General features: G+C 43.7%; 1 protein-coding gene across 3 annotated transcripts in view; it reads right to left on the bottom strand.

Annotated features, from left to right (window-relative positions):
• The window catches only part of LOC141117114 (coagulation factor XIII B chain-like), a 124,278-nt gene that overhangs the window by 78,610 nt on the left and 20,031 nt on the right, over positions 1 to 25,637 (bottom strand). For all 3 annotated transcript variants that reach the window (XM_073609741.1, XM_073609739.1, XM_073609740.1), the window contains exons 6-9: positions 21,088 to 21,279; positions 7,884 to 8,099; positions 2,694 to 2,873; positions 389 to 598 (exon numbers count right to left, since the gene is read on the bottom strand). In XM_073609741.1, the coding sequence (XP_073465842.1) occupies positions 389 to 598; positions 2,694 to 2,873; positions 7,884 to 8,099; positions 21,088 to 21,279 (798 nt within the window). The remainder of the gene's footprint in view (positions 1 to 388; positions 599 to 2,693; positions 2,874 to 7,883; positions 8,100 to 21,087; positions 21,280 to 25,637) is intronic.

The following is a 25,637-nucleotide window of genomic DNA, read 5'->3' as shown; positions in this document are numbered from 1 at the left end:
GTCTCTTGTCTTTTTTACCATTTTGACACTTTTTTTGTGAAATGGTAGGTGTACGATTGGGTACCTCATTACCACTTCACACAGGGGGGGCGGGATCTGGGGGTCCCCTTGTTAAAGGGGGCTTCCAGATTCCGATAAGCCCCTCGCCCGCATATCCCCACAACCACCGGGCAAGGGTTGTGGGGACGAGGCCCTTGTCCCCATCAACATGAGGACAAGGTGCTTTGGGGTCAGACCCCAAAGCACCCTCCCCATGTTGAGGGCATGTGGCCTGGTACGGTTTGGGGGGGGCGTTCTCTCATCCCCCCCTCTTTTCCCACAGCCTGCCAGGAATGTATTACATAGACAATCATAATCTGAAGTATTTAGTAGGCAATCTGCTACTCACCTTCCTTTAAGCATTTTGGGTATTTTAGCACACCATCCATGCACTGAATCCTCAGGCTTTTTTCATCGGGAATGCCATATCCAGGTGTGCACTCGAATGCTATGCTATCAAGATTCTCAGAGTATAGTTCCTTCATTTTATCCTCTGGAAGTGCATATTTTCGCCTAATGTTGTTTTGTAGCATATCAGTTGATCTCACAATACAAGGCGCTGCAATTGAGTAGAGAACACATACAATAAATATGTCAATATGTTACAGCAGGGGTCTCCAAACCTTCTCAACAAGGGGGCAGTATACTGTCCTTTTGGACTTTAGAGGGGCTGAAATGTGGTCATTGGGAATAAAAAAAATAATGCCCTATCTTTGGTATATCAGTGGGAGAAATTGTGCCCCAACATTGGCATTATTGGGAGGAATTATGCCCCTTCATTAGTGTCACTGGGCCACATTGTTGGTGTCATCGGGAGAAATAATTGTGCCCCATCATTGGCCCCTTCGTTGGTGTCAGTGGATGAAAAGATGTCCCAAGAGTCGGTTAAAAGCAAGCAAAGGACTGCATCTGGGCCCTGGGACACAATTTGGAGACCACTGTGCTACAGGATAGAACGAAGATAAAAGAAAATTCTTGAAAATGTACTGGTAACTAATGTGAGACCAGAGGCCACCAAATCTAGACATGGAAGAACACATGCACTTACCCTAGGTTCACATCTATGCGGCTGCGCTTGATGCGTTTTTCAGGAACGTTTTGCTGTGCATTTTGCATTTTTAAACCCTTGTTTTTTTATGCGTTTTTGCATGCAGTTTTCATACATTTTGCTTTTTGTTTTTTTTTCTCTTTAAACACACTGTAAACACACTGTATATATCTGGTTGCTAAGGAGGGGGGCGGGGAAGCCGGCCGACATGCAGAAGGAGATTGTTATTTAGGGGAGGAGATGTAGAAAGTGAGGATCAAGGAAGAATAGTGTGGACCTTTTGCTACTGACTTGTCTCAGTGAGGCGCTGCTCTGTGGTGCAGACTCGTGTTTACTTGTACATGGGGTACCCAAATGGTTGGTACTTTTATCATGGTTAATACCAGTCCAAAAGGGGGCACGAGTGCCGCCCCCTCTCTCCAGCCACCCCCACTATGACCAATGGATAGATTCATGCATAGCATGATAGCTAGCTGCCATAACCCCGGTATCCTCGTGTTCGGCCAGCGGTCTGCTACAAGATAAAAGTGGTCTCTGCGGTGGATTCGCAGCGAGATCACTTTTATCGGCGGCAGGAGAGGGGCACCCTCCTGCCGCGCTTCGGTGCCCCCCGCCACTTACCGGAGCCGTCGGCAGCGGCGGAGGCGATCCGGTCCTCTCTGTGGCTGGGCATGGAGACAAATGAGGGCAAGATGACCCCCACCCGTCAAAACGTCACTTCTGCCCATAGCTCTTAAAGGGACATTTTTTTAAATCGTTTTTTTTAAATGATAATTTTTTTTTTTATTGCATTTTAGTCTAAATATGAGATCTGAGGTCTTTTTGACCCCAGATCTCATATTTAAGAGGTCCTGTCATGCTTTTTGTTCTATTACAAGGGATGTTTACATTCCTTGTAATAGGAATAAAAGTAACACATTTAAAAAAAAAAAAAAAAAAAAACAGTTTAAACATAAAAAATAAAAGGTAAAATAAATGAGAAAAAAAAAAAATTTTTAAACGTGCCCCGTCCCGCCGAGCTCACGTGCAGAAACCAACGCATATGTGAGTAGCGCCCGCATATGAAAACGGTGTTCAAACAACACATGTGAGGTATCGCCGCGATTGGTAGAGAGAGAGCAATAATTCTAGCCCTAGACCTCCTCTGTAACTCAAAACATGCCACCTGTAAAAAAATTTTAAGTCGCCTATGGAGTGGTTAAAGTGGCAATCAGCCCTCCCATGAGGATCTGTGTTCAGCATATACAAACTGGAGCTGAATGGATAAATATACCGTATAGCTCCCAACTGTCCCTGATTTGGAGGGACTGTCCCTGGTTTGGATCAAAGTCCCTCATTCCTCCTCATTTGTCCCTCATTTTGGTCTGATCTATCAAGTTGTATATAAAATGTATGTATATGTATATGTATGTATATATATATATATATATATATATATATATATATATATATATATATATATATATATATGTCGCCATCCCACATTAGAAGTGTTCATTAGTTTCTTGAATTCTGGGTTTTTTATGTTGTGTGCCAGTCTCTGCCAATTCCACTTAGGGTTGGGATTCTTTACTGTATACATATCTTCTCAAAGTAATAAATATACCTCGACAAACTGGTTTTGCATCCCATTCTCCATGTCTGCATGTTACTGCCTTTCCTTCAAGGGTGTACCAGTTGGCACATTTATAGTTTACAATAGAACCAGATGGATACTTAAGATTTTTTACTCCTACGATCTCTCCATTCTGGATTGATGGTGGTGGACCACAGCTTTGCCCAAGTCCTAAAAAAAAAAAACACCAAAAAACACAGATGGATTAAAGGCTTGCTATATGCATTTTAATAAGAATACGGGTTAAAGTGGATGTAAACCCGAAAATTATTTTTTTTTTTTATGTCATAATATAGAGTATAAGATTTCCTATCATTTGAGCCCAGTCTTGCCACAAAAAGTTAATCCATCTCTGAGCAATCCCCTTTTATTGTTCAGTGAGATAAAACTTGACAGAGAAAAACTTTGTCGAATCCTCCCCCTTGCTGTGAGTGACAGCCTAAGACATGCAGTATTTTTTAATTCCCCCTCCCACTCCTTTCTTCAGCAGCTCTGCAAGGATTGGATGTTCCACACCTCAGCATGATTTGGCATGCTGAAGTCATGTGGTTACTTTCCTGTCTTTTCACTGGATGTTAGAGATCATAGCAGAAGTTCAGTGTTAGACATACACAGGAGAAAATGCATATTGACAAGGGGAGTGTAGAGGTGGGCGGGGAGTCTACTGACATCACGACTCCACCCACCGAGATCCAGACAACAGACCCACCCACAGAATCTGCAGTTTTTCTGGTCTCATAACAGACAGAGGGGAGACATTTGACAGGTAAAGATACATGCAGGAGGCAGGAATATCCTTATAGATAACCCCTATGGCAGTACTTTAGAAAGGATGACATTGGGTTTACATCCACTTTAATGCTTGTTAAGACAGTATTTTGTTTATTCATTTTAATTCTTTTTTTTAAATTTCACATGCCTTGGTTTATATTTTTCTTGCAATGCAAGCTATGCAGTGAAAGTGACAGTAACAGGAGTTAGGAGAAACCATACAGTAGTACCCAACTGGGGTTGCTTACAATGGTCAACTTTTACTTATGGGCAGCTCAGTGGCTTAGTGGTTCACACTTCCGCCTACCAGCACTGGGATGGCTGGGATATTGTTCTACATATTCTTGGTAAAAAAAAAAAAAAAAAAATCGCAATAAGCGTATATTGATTGTTTTGCGCAAAAGTTATAGTGTCTACAAACTATGGGAAAGATTTATGGCATTTTTATTATTTTTTTTTTTTTTTTTTTACTAGTAATGGCGGCGATCTGCGATTTTTAGCGGTACTGCGACATTGCGACAGACAGATTGGACACTTTTGACACTATTTTGGGACCATTGACATTTATACAGCGATCAGTGCTATAAAAATGCATTGATTACTGTGTAAATGTCACTGGCAGGGAAGGGGTTAACACTAGGGGGCGATCAAGGGGTTAATTGTGTTCCCTCAGTGTGTTCTAACTGTGGGGGAATAGGATTGATTAGGGGAGGAGGAACAAACGATATGGCTCCTCTTTCCCTCAGTGTGTTCTAACTGTATGGGGATAGGATTGACTAGGAGAGGAGGAACAAAAACGATATGGCTCCTCTTCCCTGACAGCACAGGGATTTTGTGCTGTCAGGGAAGAGGAGCCATATCGTTTTTGTTCCTCCTCTCCTAGTCAATCCTATCCCCATACAGTTAGAACACACTGAGGGAAAAAATCCCTGTGCACGCGTTCGTGCGTGGCCGGTGGTGATTGTGCCCGCCAGCCATGCGCATCGGGCCTCCCGTCGTGCAGCGGGCGCGCGCCCTCTGGTGGCCGCTAAAAGGGAAGGACGTACCCGTACTAGATTTCACCCAGGGGAGCCATTCTGCCTCAGTATATCTGCGTGAGCCGGTTAATGCAGAGAATGCATTAAGGTAAAAAAAAACATTTCACATTTAGAACCAGTTTAATGTTAATGAAAGACTGTATTATGTGTGTGATTTTGAGTTCTACTTTAACCGCTTCAGCCCCAGAGGAATTTACCCCCTTCCTGACCAGAGCACTTTTTGCAATTCGGCACTGCGTTGCTTTAACTGACAATTGCGCGGTCGTGCGGCGTTGCACCCAAACAAAATTGACATCCTTTTTTTCCCACAAATAGAGATTTCCTTTGGTGGTATTTGATCACCTCTGCGGTTTTTATTTTTTGCGCTATAAACAAAAAAATAGCGACAACTTGCAAAAAAAAGCAATATTTCGTACTTTTTGCTATAATAAATATCCCCCCAAAATATATAAAAAAACCTAATTTTCTCCTTAGTTTAGGCCGATATGTATTCTTCTACATATTTTTGGTAAAAAAATCCCAATAAGCGTATATTGATTGGTTTGCGCAAAAGTTATAGCGTCTACAAAATAGGGGATAGATTTATGGCATTTTTATTATTTTTTTTTTTATTAGTAATCTGATTTTTATCATGCCTGCGACATTATGGCGGACACATCGGACACTTTTGACACTATTTTGGGACCATTGTCATTTATACAGCGATCAGTGCTATAAAAATGCACTGATTACTGTGTAAATGACATTGGCAGGGAAGGGGTTAACCACTAGGGGGCGATGAAGGGGTTAAGTGTGTCCTAGGGAGTGATTCTTATGCCGCGTACAGACGATCGGACATTCCGACAACAAAACCGTGGATTTTTTCCTTCGGATGTTGGCTCAAACTTGTCATGCATACAAACGGTCACACAAATGTCGTTGGAAATTCTAGACGTCAAGAACGCGGTGACATACAACATGTACGACGGGACTAGAAAAAGGAAGTTCAATAGCCAGTGTGGCTCTTCTGCTTGATTCTGAGCATGCGTGTGTAGCGCTGGTAGATTTTCAATCTACCGCTTATAGGTAAATTTAGTGGGTTATCTGTTCATACATGGTCAGATTTAGCCTCTGTTCCAGTTTGGCTGTGTTGCATATAGTTTCACACTGTGCCTGTGGGTGTCGTTGTCACCATGGGTCGGTGTTGGAAAAGCAACACGTTGAAGCGTATGAGTGCTCCTCTGTCCCGGAGATAACTCGGTGGAGGTGGTCCTCCGAGTTGCATTCTGGGAGAGGGTATTTATGGGACAGACACCATGTTTTTAGGGTCTTTCGTTCCACCTGCTTAACCACCTGGCCGACAGGTATGTGCTAGGAGTACTACCGCGTGGTCCTCCGACCGGGAGGCCCACGTTGCTGCAGCCTGTGGGTGGGCCCAGAAGCCTGTCTGGGGCCTACCACAGCGGCGAGGGAATGGTCCTGTGCTGTCTGTCCTAAGGGAACAAGCTGGACAACTGAGAAGATCCCAGGGGAGGACCCGTCATGGAAGGATCATGCAGAGTGCTGGTCTGGAGAGGGGCCTGGTGACTCAGTTGGAGGACGCATCCTAAAGTTATCCTACCGCATAGTACTGCCGGGTCGGCTTAAAGGTTTGCTGTGTTTGCTATTCATCGTAAACCATTACATCCTGTGCCAGAGGATCGTACGGGTTTTGTTCTATTCAAGTCTGTGGCAGAGACTTTTGTTCCTGCTACGTACTGGCTGCTAGGTTAGTGAGAGAAACCTATCCGGGCGGGCAAAGATTCAACTCTAAAAGGAGAGTACATTCATCCACAAGATTACAATTCCTAATACTACACTAAGAAAATGTATTTGAACTTCCCTGCAACTCTTCTTCTACCTCTTTCCTGCTACTTCCTTCAGTTACTTTTATTAAAGCATTGAAAAAGATACTCAAGTGTCCGGTGCCTACATTGTTTGGTATTACGCTCAACGGGACCCTAGACCCGGTTCTGGTGAAATAGAGGTAACAAAGGTGACGGTAACAGCCCAATTTAAACCAGCAGCTCCACCGTGAGTTATTGCTACACGTGGAATTTTGTGCGTCGGAATTGTGTACACAAGATCAGAATTTCCGGGAACCGATTTTGTTGTTGGAAAATTTGATTACCAGCTTTCAAATTTTTGTTGTCGGAAAATGTCCGATGGATCCTACACACATTCGGAATTTCCAACAAGCTCACATCGAACATTTGTTGTCGGAAATTCAGATCGTGTGTAAGCGCCATTACTGTGGGGGGGATGAGCTACCACTCACATGACAGCGATCACTTCTCTCGATGACAGAGAGCAGTGATCTCTGTCGTGTCACTAGGCAGAACAAGGAAATGCCTTGTTTTGCGGCTCCGTGACACGATCACCGGGAGACCGGCGGACATAAAGTCCGCCGGTCCCGCGGGCACGGTCACGCTGTACGTGGCGCACACGCGCCCGCTAGCCCCGCCAATTAAAGGGGACGTACAGGTATGCCCATTTGCCCACCGCTGCCAATGTGCCGACGTATATCGGCGTGCGGCAGTAGGAGATCAGCAAGTGGTTAACCACTTGATTACCAGCCTCTAACACCTTCATTACCGGGCAAATTTTTCAGTTTTCAATGCTTTGACACCTTGACTGACAACTACTCAGTCATGCAACACTGTACTCAAAGGAATTTTATATATTTTTCTATTTTAACTAGAGAAATAGACCAAAAATGAAAAAAAAAAATAATAAAAAAAAAGTTTCCCTATTAAGATAAAATGGCAGGATAGTATGAATGTCCCTAAAATAACACCTTTGTTGAAAGTAGACACTCCAAGGTGATGTTATTTTTTTTGCCACAAGTTTTACTGAAAACGCATGCTGTGATTTCACTGCACACTGTGAGCTTCTCATAGTGTGCATTAGAAGCTGCAGCAAGCCAAATAGAGCCCGCCTCATTAACTAGCTGAAGGATGTCCAGAATCATCCAGCCCTTTCCTTCCCAGCTTGACTGTTTTGGATCAACCCCTTTGATCAATTAAATATTAGTTCCTTCAGTTCAGTTCTAGCATTTGCCCGGCTTTAACAAACTTTCCCTGTTGCTTATCTAATAGGATTATTTCCTATGCTCGTCAGCTCCATCTAGTGACCATAATGTGATATTTTTTTTTAAGATTGAGGTATTTCAGGAAAATACCATATTATGGCCACCAGATGGAGTTGACGATCATAGGAAATAATCATGTTAGATTTGTGAGATTTGCCCAGCATTATTTTAAATTTATTTATTATTATTTTTTTAAATAAATAACCCCAATACACTGTGGAAAAAAAAGTACTACATTAGAAAGTGCGATAAATTCCCACTCACTTATGCAGGTTGGATAAGCCAGTGTTGGTTCAACGGATACGCTTTCAGTTTCTACTGGTTTAGCGCATGTTGCGGTCAATGAAGTCCTATTAAAGTATCCAGCCTTACATTTAAACTGGACAGTTTCACCTTCCCTGTACAATGATTCACCATCGTGTTTATCGTCCAGTTCTATGAAGTTGTCATCCATTTGTTCTTGGTCTAGTTGACATGTACCTAAATAAAAAAAAAAAACATAAAAATAAAGAGAGCCGAAAAATGAAAATAAAATCTTAAAGTGGAACTTCAGTCATTGTTTCATTTTTCCATCTATTAAATCTTCTGCTCTTGTTGTTTTAACTTTGGATAGTAAAACATTTTTTTTCTGCCAGTAAATCCCTTATACAGCCCACTTCCTGTTTCTTTTCTGGTCATTAGCCTAGGCTTATGACATCATGCACAGCTCTCTCTCTCTCTGGTGAGAGTTGGCCAGGAAGGGAGGGGGGATGAGTCATAAGAGACCCAATGAGAGCTGCAGAGCTGGAGGTGTGCCTCTGTGTGTCTGTGTAAATCCAGGAAGTGAACAGGCAGCAGCTTCAGCTGCCCACAGTTAAAATAGTAGCAGTGGAGGGAGATTTCTGCAGCATATTTGGCAAGTACAGAATCACAGTATATATAAAATAATATGCAAAGTGGTTGGAGGGAAGCTTCAGAATGGCAAAGATTTTTTTATTACAAATTATGTGGGCAGACTGCAGTTGCTCTTTAACCACTTTAATACCAGGCACTTACATCCCCTTCCTGCCCAGGCCAATTTTCAGCTTTCAGCGCTGTCGCACTTTGAATGGCAATTGCGCGGTCATGCTATACTGTATCCAAACAAATTTTTTATCATTTTCTTCACACAAATAGAGCTTTCTTTTGGTGGTATTTAATCACTGCTGGGTTTTTTTGTTTTTTACAAAAAAAAAAAATAAAAAGACCAAAAACTTTGAAAAAAAAAATGTTTTTTTGCTTTTCTTCTGTCAGTAAATTTTGTAACTAAGTAATTTTTTGCCTTCACTGATGTGCACTGATGAGGTGGCACCGATGGGCTGAACTGGTGGGCATTGATGAGTTGGCACTTATGGGGAGGCACTAAAATGCCACACTTATGGGCACTGATAGGTGGCACTGATGAGCACTGATAGGTGGCACTTATGAGAACTGTTGGGTGACACTGATGGGCACTAATAGGCGGCACTGGTGGGCACTGATAGGCGGCACTGGTGGGCACTGATAGGCGGTACTGGTGGGTGACACGGATATGAGGTACAGAAGGGCACTGATAGGTGGCACTGATGGGCGACACTGATGGGCATTGATCGACAGCAGTGATGGGCATTAATGGGCAGCACTGCTAGGTGGCACTGATTGCCAGCACTGACTAGCATCGCTAATGGGCACCGATTGGTGGCACTTGTGGGCAGTGGTGGGCACTGATTGCTGCCACTGATGGGCACTGTATGCTGGCATTGGTGGGAAATGGTGGGCACTGTTTTGTGACACTGTATTTATTTATTGTAATCAGTTCCCTGATTGCATCCCTAGATGTTCCCCTGTGAGGAGATGCCGCTGATCGGCTCTCCTCTCCTCACACTCTGTCAGTGTGAGGCAAGGAGAGACGATTACTTTCATTTCCTTGTTTACATGTGACCGCTTGTTATTGGACACAGCCGATCACATGGTTAAAGAGCCGCAGACGCGGCTCTTTACAGAGATCGGGGTTGCGCCGTGTCCTAGCAACACGGCGCAGCCACGATAGCCGCGCTGTGCGTCCCTGCGGGTGCACGAGAGTGGCCGTTCTGGGACGCCGTTATATGACCTTGTCCCAGAATGAGAACCACACTGCCCCGCCGTCATTTGACGGTGGGCGGGCGGCAAGCAGTTAATTAATCATAGAGATAAAGGTATGCAAGGATGCTGCTGCTGAATTGTTACTGTCCTTTGTCAATTAAAGTCCAACTGCCCTCTTCTGTATGCAAGCAGCCAGTGTTAGACTGACAGCATTTTTTTTTAATGTCATGGATTGTTTAACATTACTGCCCCTCCCTCCTTCCCTCCCTCCCTCAGTCTGGATTTTGCATGGCAAAATAAGAATACAGTGGAACCTTGGTTTACGAGTAACGCGGTTAACGAGTGTTTTGAAAGACGAGCAACTTTTTTTTTTTTTTAATTCTGACTCGGTTTGCGAGCAGAATTCAAGCTAATGGGCGGTGCAGTACCACATTTGGCCAGAGGTGCAGGGGCACCGGGGACACTCGGAATGGTTCGGAGCTGATCGGAAATACTCTGAAGCACTCGGAAATACTCCGTTCCCGAGTGTTTCCGAGCCTTTCCGAGGCCTTCCGAGTTCAGCCGAGCCGTCCCCGAGTATTTCTGAGGCTCTCCGGCGCCCCCACCTCTGGCTACATGCGGTATTGCATGTAATAGAAGTCAATGTGGAACGAATTATCTTCGTTTCCATTGACTTCTATGGGGAAACTTTCGCTTTGATATGCAACTGCTTTGGATTACAAGCATTCTCCTGGAATGGATTATGCTCGTAATCCAAGGTTCCACTGTATCAGATTTGAAGAGACACTGTCACCATGTAAATGCAGAGCAAGATAACAGCCGATCCCCTTATACTCACCTTACCCGGGCTCCCTCACAGCTTCTTTGTAGTGTACAGATTGCAGTGGTCAGGAGCATGTCATACACAGTACAGTGTACAGAGTGCAGTGGTCAGGAGCATGTCATATACAGTGTAGTGTACAGAGTGCAGTGGTCAGGAACATGTCATATAAAGTGGGGACAGAAAGTATTCAGACCCCCTTACATTTTTCACTCTTTGTTACATTGCAGCCATTTCCTAAAATCATTTAAGTTCATTTTTTTTCTCATTAATATACACACAGCACCCCATATTGACAGAAAAACACAGAATTGTTGACATTTTTGCAGATTTATTAAAAAAGAAAAACTGAAATATCACATGGTCCTAAATATTCAGACCCTTTGCTCAGTATTTAGTAGAAGCACCCTTTTGATCTAATACAGCCATGAGTCTTTTTGGGAAAGATGCAACAAGTTTTTCACACCTGGATTTGGGGATCCTCTGCCATTCCTCCTTGCAAATCCTCTCCAGTTCTGTCAGGTTGGATGGTAAACGTTGGTAGACAGCCATTTTTAGGTCTCTCCAGAGATGCTCAATTGGGTTTAAGTCAGGGCTCTGGCTGGGCCATTCAAGAACAGTCAAGGAGTTGTTGTGAAGCCACTCCTTCGTTATTTTAGCTGTGTGCTTAGGGTCATTGTCTTGTTGGAAGGTAAACCTTCGGCCCAGTCTGAGGTCCTGAGCACTCTGGAGAAGGTTTTCGTCCAGGATATCCCTGTACTTGGCTGCATTCATCTTTCCCTCGATTGCAACCAGTCGTCCTGTCCCTGCAGCTGAAAAACACCCCCACAGTATGATGCTGCCACCACCATGCTTCACTGTTGGGATTGTATTGGACAGGTGATGAGCAGTGCCTGGTTTTCTCCACACATACTGCTTAGAATTAAGGCCAAAAAGTTCTATCTTGGTCTGATCAGACCAGAGAATCTTATTTCTCACCATCTTGGAGTCCTTCAGGTGTTTTTTTAGAGAACTCCATGCGGGCTTTCATGTGTCTTGCACTGAGGAGAGGCTTCCGTCGGGCCATTCTGCCATAGAGCCCCGACTGGTGTAGGGCTGCAGTGATGGTTGACTTTCTACAACTTTCTCCCATCTCCTGACTGCATCTCTGGAGCTCAGCCACAGTGATTTTTGGGTTATTTCTTACCTCTCTCACCAAGGCTCTTCTCCCCCGATAGCTCAGTTTGGCCGGACGGCCAGCTCTAGGAAGGGTTTTGGACGTCCCAAACGTCTTCCATTTAAGGATTATGGAGGCCACTGTGCTCTTAGGAACCTTAAGTGCAGCAGAAATGTTTTTGTAACCTTGGCCAGATCTGTGCCTTGCCATAATTCTGTCTCTGAGCTCTTCAGTTCCTTTGACCTCATGATTCTCATTTGCTCTGACATGCACTGTGATCTGTAAGGTCTTGTACAGACAGGTGTGTGGCTTTCCTAATCAAGTCCAATCAGTATAATCAAACACAGCTGGACTCAAATGAAGGCGTAGAACCATCTCAAGGATGATCAGAAGAAATGGACAGCACCTGAGTTAAATATATGAGTGTCACAGCAAAGGGTCTGAATACTTAGGACCATGTGATATTTCAGTTTTTCTTTTTTAATAAATCTGCAAAAATGTCAACAATTCTCTGATTTTCTGTCAATATGGAGTGCTGTGTGTACATTAATGAGGAAAAAAATGAACTTAAGGCCCCTTTCACACGTGCGAATCCATGTTGATCTGACCCGTGAACATCCGCTTGCTCAGCAGGGATCGCTACATTGATCCTCGCTGAGCCAGCGGATGACAGGGCAGTCCCTGCACACTGTGCAGGGACCGCCCTGCCAGATCTCCACTCTCCCCTATGGGGGATCGGATGAACACGGACCATCTGTCCGTGTTCATTTGATCCGCTCTGCAGACGGATAGAAAAATAGGATTTTCCTCCGTCTTCAGAATCGGATAATAGCGGGGCCAGATGATATCGGTTGTCAGCGGATGTTCATCCGCTGACACCCGCTATCCCATAGGGATGCATGTATGTCCGTATTTCATCCCAAAACGGATGGATGAAATACAGACATACGGTCCGCACGTGTGAAAGGGGCCTAAATGATTTTAGCAAATGGCTGCCATATAACAAAATGTGAAAAATTTAAGGGGGTCTGAATACTTTCCGTCCCCACTGTACAGTGCAGTGTACAGAGTGCAATGGTCAGGAACATGTCATACACAGTACAGTGCAGTGTACAGAGTGCAGTGGTTAGGAACGTGTCATATACAGCCCAGTGTACAGAGTGCAGTGATCAGGAACATGTCATATACAGCTCAGTGTATAGAGTATAGTGGTCAGGAACATATCATACACAGTACAGTGCATGTACAGAGTGCAGTGGTTAGGAACATGTCATATACAGCCCAGTGTATAGAGTGCAGTGATCAGGAACGTGTCATACACAGTACAGTGCAGTGTACAGAGTGCAGTGGTCAGGAACATATCATACACAGTACAGTGTAGTGTACAGAGTGCAGTGGTTAGGAATGTGTCATATACAGCCCAGTGTACAGAGTGCAGTGGTCAGGTGCATTTCATATACAGTCCAGTGTACAGAGTGCAGTGGTCAGGAGTATGCCATATACAGCTCAGTGTACAGGGTGCTGTGGACAGGAGCATGTCATTTAAAGCGAAGAGTACAGAGTGCAGTGGTCAGGAGGAGCATATCAAATACAGCTCAGTGTACAGAGTACAGTGGTCAGGAGCATGTCATATACAGCCCAGTGTACAGAGTGCAGTGGTCAGGAACATGTCATATACAGCTCAGTGTATAGAGTGCAGTGGTCAGGAACATGTCATATACAGTCCAGTGTACAGAGTGCAGTGGTCAGAAGTGTGCCATATACAGCTCAGTGTACAGAGTGCAGTGGTCAGGAGCATGTCATATACAGCACAGTGGTCAGTCACCTATAAGACTCATGCCAGTCATGTAATGCACTCAGTATAGCGGAATATCCATTTATATATACAATAATACCCTATCAGATATCAAATATGATCTGTAATGTCACCAACAACAGAACACATGCAGGCTTCAAGGAGAGCAGAGGTATCCATCACCCCGCAGTGCCGTTCCCTCCAGACACAGGCCCCTTGTCACCTACAAGGTTCAACTATAATGTCCTCTGTACCGTACCCCCCCTCCCTGACTCCCTGCACAGCCTTGACCTCCATTTGTAATGCCTGCCAGACATAGGAACCTGCCCAAGGCCTGTTCTGTTTATAATGAACAAGCCAAACCTCTGATAGGTACTCCTTTGAGGCAGCCTTCTTCAAAGAAAGCAGATCTGCCGGCTGGGCTCTCTTTAGCTGCTGGGCCTGCGTTGTTTCAAAAATGAAAAAATAAGTGGAAGTTTCTAATCCTACAACTTTTGTCACTACTTTTTCGCAGGAGTTTAAAAAAGATTTTTTCCAAATACCTCACAGTTTTACATGCGGATCCAGGTTTGGCACCAGTTTTGTCTGCGGGCTGCAGGTTCTCTAGCCGCCGCTCACAGACATTGGATAATTTTTTGTCCCCAAGGCTCTTCTCATTTCCATCTTCTGGGTGGAGGGAGACTTGGCCTATAGCTCAGGGTTCCTACATAAGGGGTACAAATACCCAGTGGCATCTACAGCTTTCATATTTAGGGGGGGCACATGGGGGGACAGGGACAAAAGTAGGGTCTGGTATGGATTTTAAGGGGAACCCTGTCCCCCAAAAATGGCATAGGGGTCCCCCCAAAATCCATACCAGACCCTTATCCGAGCACGCAACCTGGCAGGCCGCAGGAAAAGAGGGGGGGCAGGAGAGTGCCCCCCCTCCTGAACCGTATTTGGCCACATGCCCTCAACATGGGGAGGGTGCTTTGGGGTCTGACCCCAAAGCACCTTGTCCCCATGTTGACGGGGACAAGGGTCTCATCCCCAGAACCCTTGCCCAGTGGTTGTGGGGGTATGCGGGTGGGGGGCTTATCGGAATCTGGAAGCCCCCTTCAACAAGGGGACCCCCAGATCTCGGCCTCCCCCCCTATGTGAATTGGTAATGGGGTACATTGTAATTGTATCCCTACCATTTCACAAAAAAAGTGTCAAAAATAGTAAAAAAGACAAGAGACAGCTTGGGACAAGTCCTTTATTAAAAAAAAAAAAATGTCCAGCGATGTCCATTCATCTTCTATCATGCCGCCCGATGGACCGAAAAAAAAAAAAAGCCGCAACCATTCCACCTCCATGGGATGCTCCCGCTGACTGACGCTTCTTCTCTGTGACAGTTCTTATATAGCTCAGGGCGGGGCCACACAGTCTCCTTCTACCTACCCTACTCTATATCCCCCCTCTCTCTGCCCTCTAACCCTCCTACCCCCCCATTATTTTCATCACCCCTCCCTTTCTCTTCTCTCCTCCCTCCTCTCTCTCCCCCTCCCCCTCTCCATCATTCCCCCCATGTCCTCTCTCCTCCCGTCCTTGTTTTCTTCCCCTCTGTCCTTTCTGCCTCCCTCCCCCTGTCCACTCTCTCCTCTCCCCTCCCTTTTTCTATCCTCCCCCCTCTTCTCTCCCCTCCCTCTCTCTCATTCTCTTCTCTCCCCTCCCCCTCCCTCTGTCCACACTCTCCTCTCCCCCCCATCCTCTCTCCCCTCCCACCCTCCCTCTCTCTGTTCCCCCCATTCTCTCTCTACCCTTTCTCCCTCCCGCCCTCTCTCTGTCCTTCCCCTTTGTCCTTTCTCCCCCCTCCCTCTCTCTATCATTCCCCCCATGTCCTCTCTCCCTGTTTTCTTCCCCTCTGTCCTTTCTGCCTCCCTCCCCCTGTCCAGTCTCTCCTCTCTCCTCCCCCTCCCTCTTTCTATCTTCTCCCCCCTCCCCCTCCCTCTCTACTCTCCCCTCCCTCGCTCTCATTCTCTTCTCTCTCCCCCTCCCTCTGTCCACACTCTCCTCTCCCCCCATCCTCTCTCCCCTCCCTCCCCCTCTCTGTTCCCCCCATCCTCTCGCTACCCTTTCTCCCTCCCTCCCTCTCTCTGTCCTTCCCCTTTGTCCTTTCTCCCCCCTCCCTCTCTTTATCATTCCCCCCATGTCCTCTCTCCTCTCTCCCTGTTTTCTTCCCCTCTGTCCTTTCTGCCTCCCTCCCCCTGTCCAGTCTCTCCTCTCCCCCTCCCCCTCCCTCTTTCTATCCTCTCCCCTTCCCCCTCCCTCTCTTCTCTCCCCTCCCTCGCTCTCATTCTCTTCTCTCCCCCCCTCTGTCCACACTCTCTTCTCCCCCCATCCTCTCTCCCCTCCCTCCCTCTCTCTGTTCCCCCCATTCTCTCATTACCCTTTCTCCCTCCCTCCCTCCTTCTCTCTGTCCTTCCCCTTTGCCCTTTCTCCCCCCCTCCTTCTCTCTATCCTCTCCCCCTCTTTCTGTCCACTCTCTCCTCCCCCTCTCTCTATCCTGTCCCCCCTCCCTCTATCTTCTCTCCCCCTCCCTCTGTCTGCTCTCTCCTCCCCCTCTCTCCATCCTGCCCCCCTCCCTCTATCTTCTCTCCCCCTCCCTCTCTCTGTCCTCTCTCTTTCTCTCTCTGCCCCTCCATTCTCTCCCCCTTCCTCTCTGTCCTCTCTCCCTCCCTTCTCTACCCCCCTCTCCCCCCATCCTTTCTCCCCCCTCCCTCTCTATGTTCTCTTTCCCCCTTCTTCTCTCTTCTTTTCCCTATCCATATCCTCTCTACCCCCCTTTCTCTGTCCTCGCCCCCCTCCCTCCTCCGGGGTCATGAATTGTGTAAAGACCACAGACCTCTACACCGGAAGCATGGGGTCTCATGAGCACTATGAACAGCAAGGTACAGAGGGGTGGCCAGGATACTTGGAGTTAGTTCAGCTTTTCATTTTTTGTGAAAAGGTGAACTTACCCTTTAAAGCGGGGTTCCACCCAAATTTTGAACAATATCTGTATGTATTCTCTTCCTTGCCTAGATGCTGACATGCCGTTTAAGAAAATTTAAATCACCGTAATTACCTTTTATTTTTCTATTCTTCTTTGCACTTCCTGGTTCTCCTCCCGTGGGAGTAGTCGTGTTTCTAGCCTCTCCCAGACTCCTGGGAGCTAGTCTCAGGCTTCCCAGGATGCCACTGAGCATGTGCGGGAACGAGCGGTGAATGCTGGGAGCACAGCATTCACCACATCCAGGAAATAAATGCTTGTGGGCTTCAAATGCCCACAATGAAGATGGAAACTGCCTGCAGTGAATAATATAAGTTATTCTTTCCGACAAAATCTGACACAGGCGGACATATTACACACAATATGTGAGTATGTAATGCTGAGAAGAAAAGTTTGTGAATGAACTCAAAAAAAAAAAAAAACGATAGATAGGTGGACCCCCGCTTTAAGTCTTCCACACTATCTCAGGGCATAAAGAAGGCCATATAGGTGCTGCATTCCTCTTACCTACCTGGTGGAACATTCAGGAGACCTGAGTCCCCAAAAACTCTATCGTATACAGATCTAGACCAGCCAGAGGAAGTGGTCCTCTGCCCTGCAGCCACCGATGACTGACACAGGAGATCACATGACCAGACCAGAGCTAAAAGTCCACGGGTTAGGGGGGGGCGCAAATTACTTGCCTTGCCCCAGGTGCTGACAACCTGTGCTATGCCACTGGAGGGGAGAGCCCAGCATCGGGAAGAAGGATGGCACTGCCACCTTGAGCTGTCAATGTTATCTCTTTGTGCCGCTCACAAATGGTGATCTGCGGACAAGACACACCCAGCGGAGAGCAGAGCACAGCCTGGGAAAGGGAGGGACGGTCTGGGTGAGCTCGCTGGTGTGATATGATCCAATACCATGCTGGAATCCTTGAAGGATGGCCATGGGTGGCTTGCCATCAGTTCATTTTACACTGTACATTGCAATGTAGTATTACATTTTTATCGCTTTAATTATTCTTCCCATTATGGGCGTGAGAAGGCCTCATGTCTAAATTTTGCCTAAGGCCTCACAAAGCCTAGAGCCGCCTCTGACCCCAAACACACCTCCAAGATGACCACTGCCTTGCTAAAGAAGCTGAGGGTAAAGGTGATGGACTGGCCAAGCATGTCTCCAGACCTAAAACCTATTGAGCATCTGTGGGGCATCCTCAAACGGAAGGTGGAGGAGTGCAAGGTCTCTAACATTCACCAGCTCTGTGATGTCGTCATGGAGGAGTGGAAGAGGACTCCAGTTGCAACCTGTGAAGCTCTGGTGAACTCCATGCCCAAGAGGGTTAAGGCAGTGCTGGAAAATAATGGTGGCCACACAAAATATTGACACTTTGGGCCCAATTTGGACATTTTCACTTAGGGGTGTACTCGCTTTTGTTGCCAGCGCTTTAGACATTAATGGCTGTGTGTTGAGTTATTTTGAGGGGACCGCAAATTTACACTGTTATACAAGCTGTACACTCACTACTTTACATTGTAGCAAAGTGTCATTTCTTCAGTGTTGTCACATGAAAAGATATAATAAAATACTTACAAAAATGTGAGGGGTGTACTCACTTTTGTGAGATACTGTATACTTAATTTAAATCACACACCATTAGAAATCACACATAGCCAATAGAATATGTTAAAATGAACGTATTTATATACAGTATACTCAACCATTAAAGTACTATGTATGTGGGTAAAAGGTGTGGGTGGTTTTGGTTATATATACTAGTTTACTTTAAGTTTTAAGTGTTATGTTATAGTATGGTTAAGTTGGGTGTTTTGAGAAGAGTTCAGGGTAGGAGGTGATTTCTTCCTTTTTTTCTGATCTTGGCACTGAGTGGACTATTCACTTTGGAATTTGTACAAGGGTTTTTTTTTTCTTCTTCTTACCCTTTCTTTGACTATCCCTCATACTATACATGCCAGAGATATATATTTTGACCTCCTTTATCCCCCCCTTTTTTTTCCTTCTTCCCCTTTCTTTGACTAACGCTCATACTATACAGAGGATATATATTTTGACCCCCCTCTTTTTTTTCTTTTGGTTGATTGTTTGATTATGTTTTGTTATTTTATTTCATTGTTATTATGTAGTTTGTAAAAAAAAATACATTGAGAAGTATATGTAAACTAAGACATCATGTGTAGATTAATAATGGATATGAGTGTTTAATTGTCTCCTTTTTATTTGTTATGTTAAATCTCAATAAAAATTGATAATATAAAAAATGCATGTACAGTAGGGAAAATAATTATTTGATCCCCTGCAGATTTTGTAAGTTTGCCCACTTACAAAGAAATGATTAGTCTATAATTTTTTCATATGTGTCTTTTAAATGATAGAGGCAGAATATCAACCAAAGATCCAGAAGAAACACATAAAACAAATGTTATAAATTGCAGTTCAGTGAGTAAAATAAGTATTTGATCCCCAAGCAAAACATGACTTAGTACTTGGTGGAGAAACCCTTGTTGGCAAGCACAGAGGTAAGACGTTTCAGTCAGCATTTTTCATCCCCCAAACACGGCGAGTGCCCCTCCTCAAGAAGGCATATGTACAGTCATGCCAATTAACATATACAGTAAATGATTCAGAGAAGGATTAGGAGTGCTGTGGTCGGATGAGACCAAAATTGAGCTCTTTGGCATTAACTCGACTCGCCTTGTTTGGAGGATGCTGACTATGACCCTAAGAACACCATCCCTACAGTCCAATACAGGGTGGAAACATTATGCTTCGAGGCTGTTTCTCTGCTAAAAGGTACAGACAGACTTAGCCGCATTGAGGGGTCAATGGATGGGGCCCATGTATTGTAAAATCATGGATGAGAACCTCCTTCCCTCAGCCAGAACAGTGAAGATGGGTTGTGAATGGGTCTTCCAGCATGACAATGACTCAAAACATACCTCCAAGGCAGCAAAGGAGTGGCTCAAGAAGAAGCACATTAAGGTTATGGAGTGGCCTAGTCAGTCTCCAGACCTTAATCCTATAGAAAATTTGGGAGGGAGCTACCAATACGAATTGCCAAGAGACAGCCAAGAAACCTTAAGCATTAAGAGAAGATCTGTAATGAAGAGTGGACCAAAATCCCTCTCGAGATGTGTGCAAACGTTTTACCTCTGTGCTTGCCAACAAGGGTTTGTCCACCAAGTACTAAGTCATGTTTTGTTTGGGGATCAAATATTTATTTTACTCACTGAACTGCCACTTAATTCATAGCATTTGTTTTAGGTGTTTTTTCTGGATTTTTGGTTGATATTCTGTCTCTATCATTTAGAATACACCTATGATAAAAATGACAGACTGATAATTTCTTTGTAAGTGGGCAAATTTACAAAATCTGCAGGGGATCAAATAATTATTTAACAAGACAAGGAGTAAGCCCAGCTACAAATGTGAAAATGAAGGAGAGAGGTGACAATAGATATAGTATTTTGAAAAAGGATCCATGTACATACAAATACATGCACAGTAAACAAAAAGTCTCAAAAGAGAAAATACTCAATGTTATATAGTGAGACCAACAGACGAAATGTACATTTATACTGTATGTAAGGGGAGGGACAAAAGGTTCCACTCAGACCCATCAATATAATTCATAATCTATAACATATCATAGATGAAATATCATGTTGGAAATCATAAATGGACGATGACATAAACCACAACCCAATAGTTGTGCATATAACTCAGTTCATTAACCATCTCAATGCACAACATACAATGTACCCAGCCATAGGAATAGAAAAGAAACAAAGAGTACATCTAGGAAACAACACAAACACTGGATAAAATCCCATAATTGTAACAAATAAAATAAAACCAATAAATAAAGTAAATTAAGTAAATGATGCCACTAATCAATATGGTAACAACCAGTGTTAGTGTGGTAGAAAAATGGTAAATTAAAACATCTGAGTGGGAAGAGCAAACAAACTGCAACAATCCTATTCATAATAGTGTGTAACATCCCACTCGAAGTTTAACCCATTTGGTATCCTAGTTTGAAGTTTAAAAATCCAAAATACATCCCTTTTACAAAGGAGGTGAAAAGTGTCCCCTCCCCTCTGTGGTGTTTTTACATTGTCAATAATTTGTACCTGTACCAAGGACAAATCACCCCCATGTGTTGAATTAAAATGATGGGCAACATTGGTAGATTTGTTAACTTTAATCTCACTCAAATGCTTACAAAATCTGTCCATAAGCCTACAAATTGTTCTTCCCACGTACCGTACGGAACATGCTCCACATGTGATAACATATACATTACTAGTATTACAATTCTAAAAATTGTCAATCTTAAAAATCTTACCACTTGTAGTGGAGCATATATATTTTGTCCCGGCAGTACATGGGAACAACACAAGCAGTCAGAAGAGCCACATCTATAATTACCCTTGAAATGAAGCCAAGTCGGCGATTGGTAGACGTATGAGTAGGTTTGAGAAAACTGGGAGACAAATAATTGTCAAGGGATTGGGCTTTACATGCATTCTCGCATAAGTTTGCGCCTGGCCTTAGGCTGGACATCCACTTTAGGCAGAAATAAGATATAAAAGACGCACTACTTACTTCCAGAAAAACATCTTTGATACTTCATCACTCCGTCATGACAGAAAGCCAATAAATGTCCTCGGCGCTTAAATTTTCTTTTACATTTTACTCTTATTTCTGTACCGTGCTCATGTGTCATAAGAGCATCTTCTGGTGAGATAAGCTCAATGTGGTTTTTATCCAGACTGCTGCTGGAAACAGTACAAGGCTCTGCAAAAAAAAAAAAATATTCAGATTTAGCTATGCAGGAAAAGTGTATCTAAGAAAATTATATGCAGTACTTAGCTAAGTGGAAAACAGCTGAATGTTTTAAGACAGCTTCCCATGTGATCACCAGGCCTCCTGGTTGTAAACTCTTTCATATACCCAGTAAAGTGACTGGCCTCAGATGAAACAAATCCTTCTACAGTTTATACCTGTTTATCTGCAGTCTACTCTTCTCTATAGTCCCTGAAAGGCCAGAATTTATATGTCTGAGCTGTCAGAAAAAAAGAGGGCAGAGACCCGAAATTACACACTGCAGAGCTCTGGGAGGAGATCTTCAAGAGCTGATTGAGGGGAAGGGACAAACCCCCCTTCACACAGCACACAAGAATAGAGCTAAGGCTGTCAATCACAAGCTGGAGTGTGCTGGAGCTAAAATAAAATACTAAAATTGTTGGGAGACAAAATATATGAGAGGTACAAAACAGTACCACTTGGTACTCATCCACTAACTCCAAAATAGGAGTGGGGCTCGGTGGCAAAGGCCAGCATATGAAAAAAGCGGAACTGTACCAGGAAGAGGGGTACAATTCAAGTACCACACAATTAAGCCACAGGGAAATAGTACCACAATAAATAGAAAGACAAAATCTAAAATTGCAAACGTTTCATTATATTGTAACCAATGAAACAAATGAAATAAACAAAACCTCTACCTTCCAACCTTCTAAAAATACGACGTTGTCCATAGCAAATAAATGTCTAGACACCATCCATGCATCCACATATATAACGATCAAGTCATAAATAAAGCATATAATAAATTGGAGGCTCTGGCAGGCACCGGTAGCTGGGTAAACCTGTAACTCTGATAATAATGAAGTAGCAATCAATTATTGCAGACTTATAAATCCACGGGGGTGTATACCATGGCTGGAATGAAAGTACATAAATGTGTATGGTGCTGTTCCATAGGCCGTGAATAATGATACTAATGTCACATGAACACATGAATCGAAATCCAGGGAAATAGAGGGAATGATGGTAAACACCTTATGCAACAAGCTGTAGCATTGAGGAAGTGGAAAGAAATCAAGGGTCAAGCATAAACAGATCCTATGTAAATCTCCCATCAAACAATCTCATTGCCACAGGAAGAAAAAAGGATGCACAGTGATAGTTCATTGCATAGTTACGTTTGCAGGTGTCAGCTTGTGAGATCCGTGATTGTGGTATGAAGTTCATGCCAGTATGACAGATCCAGGGTCCTGCCAACTCTCCTTGTGGCAGCTCAACAGCACGCCACACACGGATACATGACCCGCAGGCTGTTGACTTGTGGCCCAGTGTGTATGAGAGCGGCTCCGAGTGGCTTCAATAAGCTTAGGGCCAGGCACTGTAGCTCCATTCCCACAATCCCACAGTCGTATCCATGCCATGGAGACCAGATAGTGGTGATGCCAAGAGAATGCAAGGGACGGTATTAGACGCACAGGAACATGACATCAATGCCCAGCTTCATCAGGACGTGGCACCCCTTAGCTGAGGCGTTTATAAATACACCTTCTAACTCAGCCTCTTTTTTCTCATAGGGGAACCAACTGCACCTTGTGCATATCCATATACTTGGGTGTAAGGCTCATACATACAAATCAAATTATCAGCAGAACTTCCACAACATTTCTTAGGCAGTACACACACAGCAAACTATTCAACACCAAAACAACAACAAAATAATTAATAAATAAAGGAATAAAAAACAAATCCACATAATCAAACTATAATAGAACATAATAAACACTTCTAAAATAAATAACACACTGCTCCTGTGAACATATTCACAAGGGCATGTGCATGCTAATTCCAAGAAAGATGTATTCAGGATAGGTCTTGGTTCAGTCCAAAGACCTGTATATTTAACTCTATTGAGTCCTTTAGGTATCAATACATCTAATTTATAAATCCAGAATTTCTACCTTTTAAGGAGCACCTTATCAAAATTGCCCGGCCATTTACTAAACTTCAAAGCATAAATCCCCTTCACCGTCAGTCCATCCGTCTTCGACTGATGGTGAGGGAGAAAATGCTGAGCTAAGGGGCTCTTTGTGCTTAATGTCACCAGGATGCTCACCAATGCGCACGCAAAGTTGGCGCTTAGTTTTTCCTATATAGATTTTATTGCAAGGAGATTGCAAACTGTAAATTACTTTAATTGCTCAGTTAATTCGGCTTTTAATCTTGTATACAATCAAATTGTCCGTATCAATGAACGTCTCCGTGCGCTCAACAAATTTACAGATCTGACAATGCCCACAAGGGAACATTCCCATAGTTCTGGGAACAGTAGATAACCAAGAATCCCCAGACGTTCGTACATATTTGGACCGAGTGAGAATGTCAGATAAATTTGGAGCCCTACGTGCAACCATGTGTGGATATTCTCCCACTATTCCTGACAGTATAGGACAGGGAGACAAAGTGGACCAGTGTCTTGCAAGGATCTCTCTGATTTCTGACCACTGTGACCCATATTGGGTGATAAATCTTACAGGTCCTTGTTGTATGTCCCATCTAGGGGGGAGAGAAGGACGTTCCTCAACCAAAGAGGGTCTGTCTTGATTCATTGCTCTTTTCTTTGCATGGGCCTCTTTTTTAAATACAGAATCACTGGTACAATTCCTCCTAATATGGAGGAATTGACCAATAGGGATGCCCTGTACCAAAGATTTAGGGTGGAAACTATCCACACGTAGTGATTATTCATGTCCCATTCCTATAGACTTTAACAGTGTTAGTGTGTTGCGAATTGCCTGTTCGCATGTTCTGGTGCGAACCGAACAGGCTCATCCCTAATCTTAGTTTATAGACCTCTGTCTCTTCCCACATGCCTAGGTGCAGGCACTCATATGAGGGTGCCCAAGGGGCACCCATAGATGTGCCTGGCACCTGTTGATAGGTGACTGCACTAAACTGAAAATAGTTGTCATGTAGGGCAAAGTCTAAAAGCTCCAAGACAAATTTGTTGTGATGAGCCATTTCTGGATAGGATTTTTCCAAGCTTTGTAGCTTTGTGTCCCCAAAAGTGGGGTATCGATGTGTACAGAGATTCCACATCGATACACACTAGGAACCAGTTGTCCTCTAGTTTAATGCTATTAAATTTATTAAGAACGTCCTTAGTATCTCTCACAAATGATTTTAAATCTTCCTCCTGCAAGGTTTCAATAGCTACAAAGCTCTTGTCTTTATGCTCGTGTAAATAGCGAAAGAGTACCTTGCGTAGGAAGATATTTATATATTTAAACACTGTGAATGCCTCCATGTTCTGTTTGGTGAAAAAAGATAATCCTCTAATTAAAATTTGTAAGTGTTGCTCTTTTAGGGGGAAGGAAGATAGATTAACCCTTTTATTATCCAAGCATCCTGGCAGAGTCACAATTGAGATTCTTCTTCAATTCTTCTTCGCTGACTCCTTGTCTTGTTTTTGCAATCTATGTTTTCTTTTTCTATCTCTTTTTGTGTCTTTTTCTTTGTCTTTAGAATGCCTGTCCTTTCCTGGGGGTTTCTCACCAGGGACAGCGAACTGTCCTCTTCTTGATCTAAAAAAGTAACTGAGCGTGTGGGACCATCATTATCAGTTTCACTGATGGCTATATGTGTTTCAGAATGGGAGAATGAGGATCTAAATTGTCTACGTCTGGGTCTATTCCTACCTTTTTGTGAAGAAAGATCAAAAATACCCCCTCTTTCCTAGTCAAGGAGATCCCTTCTAAATTTGGACTGTTTTGTTATCTTCAATTTTCTTTGTACATTATCTATCTCTTTTTTGACCATATCATTTTGTTTAATAAATTCTTCTTCTTTAAAAGGGTTTAGGTCCAGACTGCTTTGATCTATCAGTTTTTAAATACTCTAATTGATCTATCTTCTCTTCTACAATCAACTTAATTAAATCTATACCATGGGATATACAGAGTTCTTTCCATTTTGGAATAAATCTATCATTATGCAAGTGTTCCACAGGAAACACTCTGTCTCTCAAACCTCTTGGGATTATCTTCTGTGTAATATAACTCTCCAAAAAAGATACAGCCCATTTATGATTGTTTTACTAATTATTTCTAATGGCTCTTAAAACTTCTTTTTATTTCCTGCCTTTATTTTCAGACCCATTTTGATCACCACTTAGGGCTGACTTGATCTCAACATCTACCTCTTCTCCCAAAACATACTCCATGCCTTAGAGAAAAAAATAAATAGATCTACAGTCTGAAGAGAAAGGTCCCGTATAGATAGCAAAATTTGAGAATTACCTAAAGAGATATAAAAACCAAATGAATATCAAAATGCTGTGTGTGCAAATG

This window comes from Aquarana catesbeiana, linkage group LG13 (genome assembly GCF_042186555.1).
Source record: "Aquarana catesbeiana isolate 2022-GZ linkage group LG13, ASM4218655v1, whole genome shotgun sequence".
NCBI lineage: Eukaryota > Metazoa > Chordata > Amphibia > Anura > Ranidae > Aquarana > Aquarana catesbeiana.
This window is presented reverse-complemented; position numbering and strand designations above follow the sequence as displayed.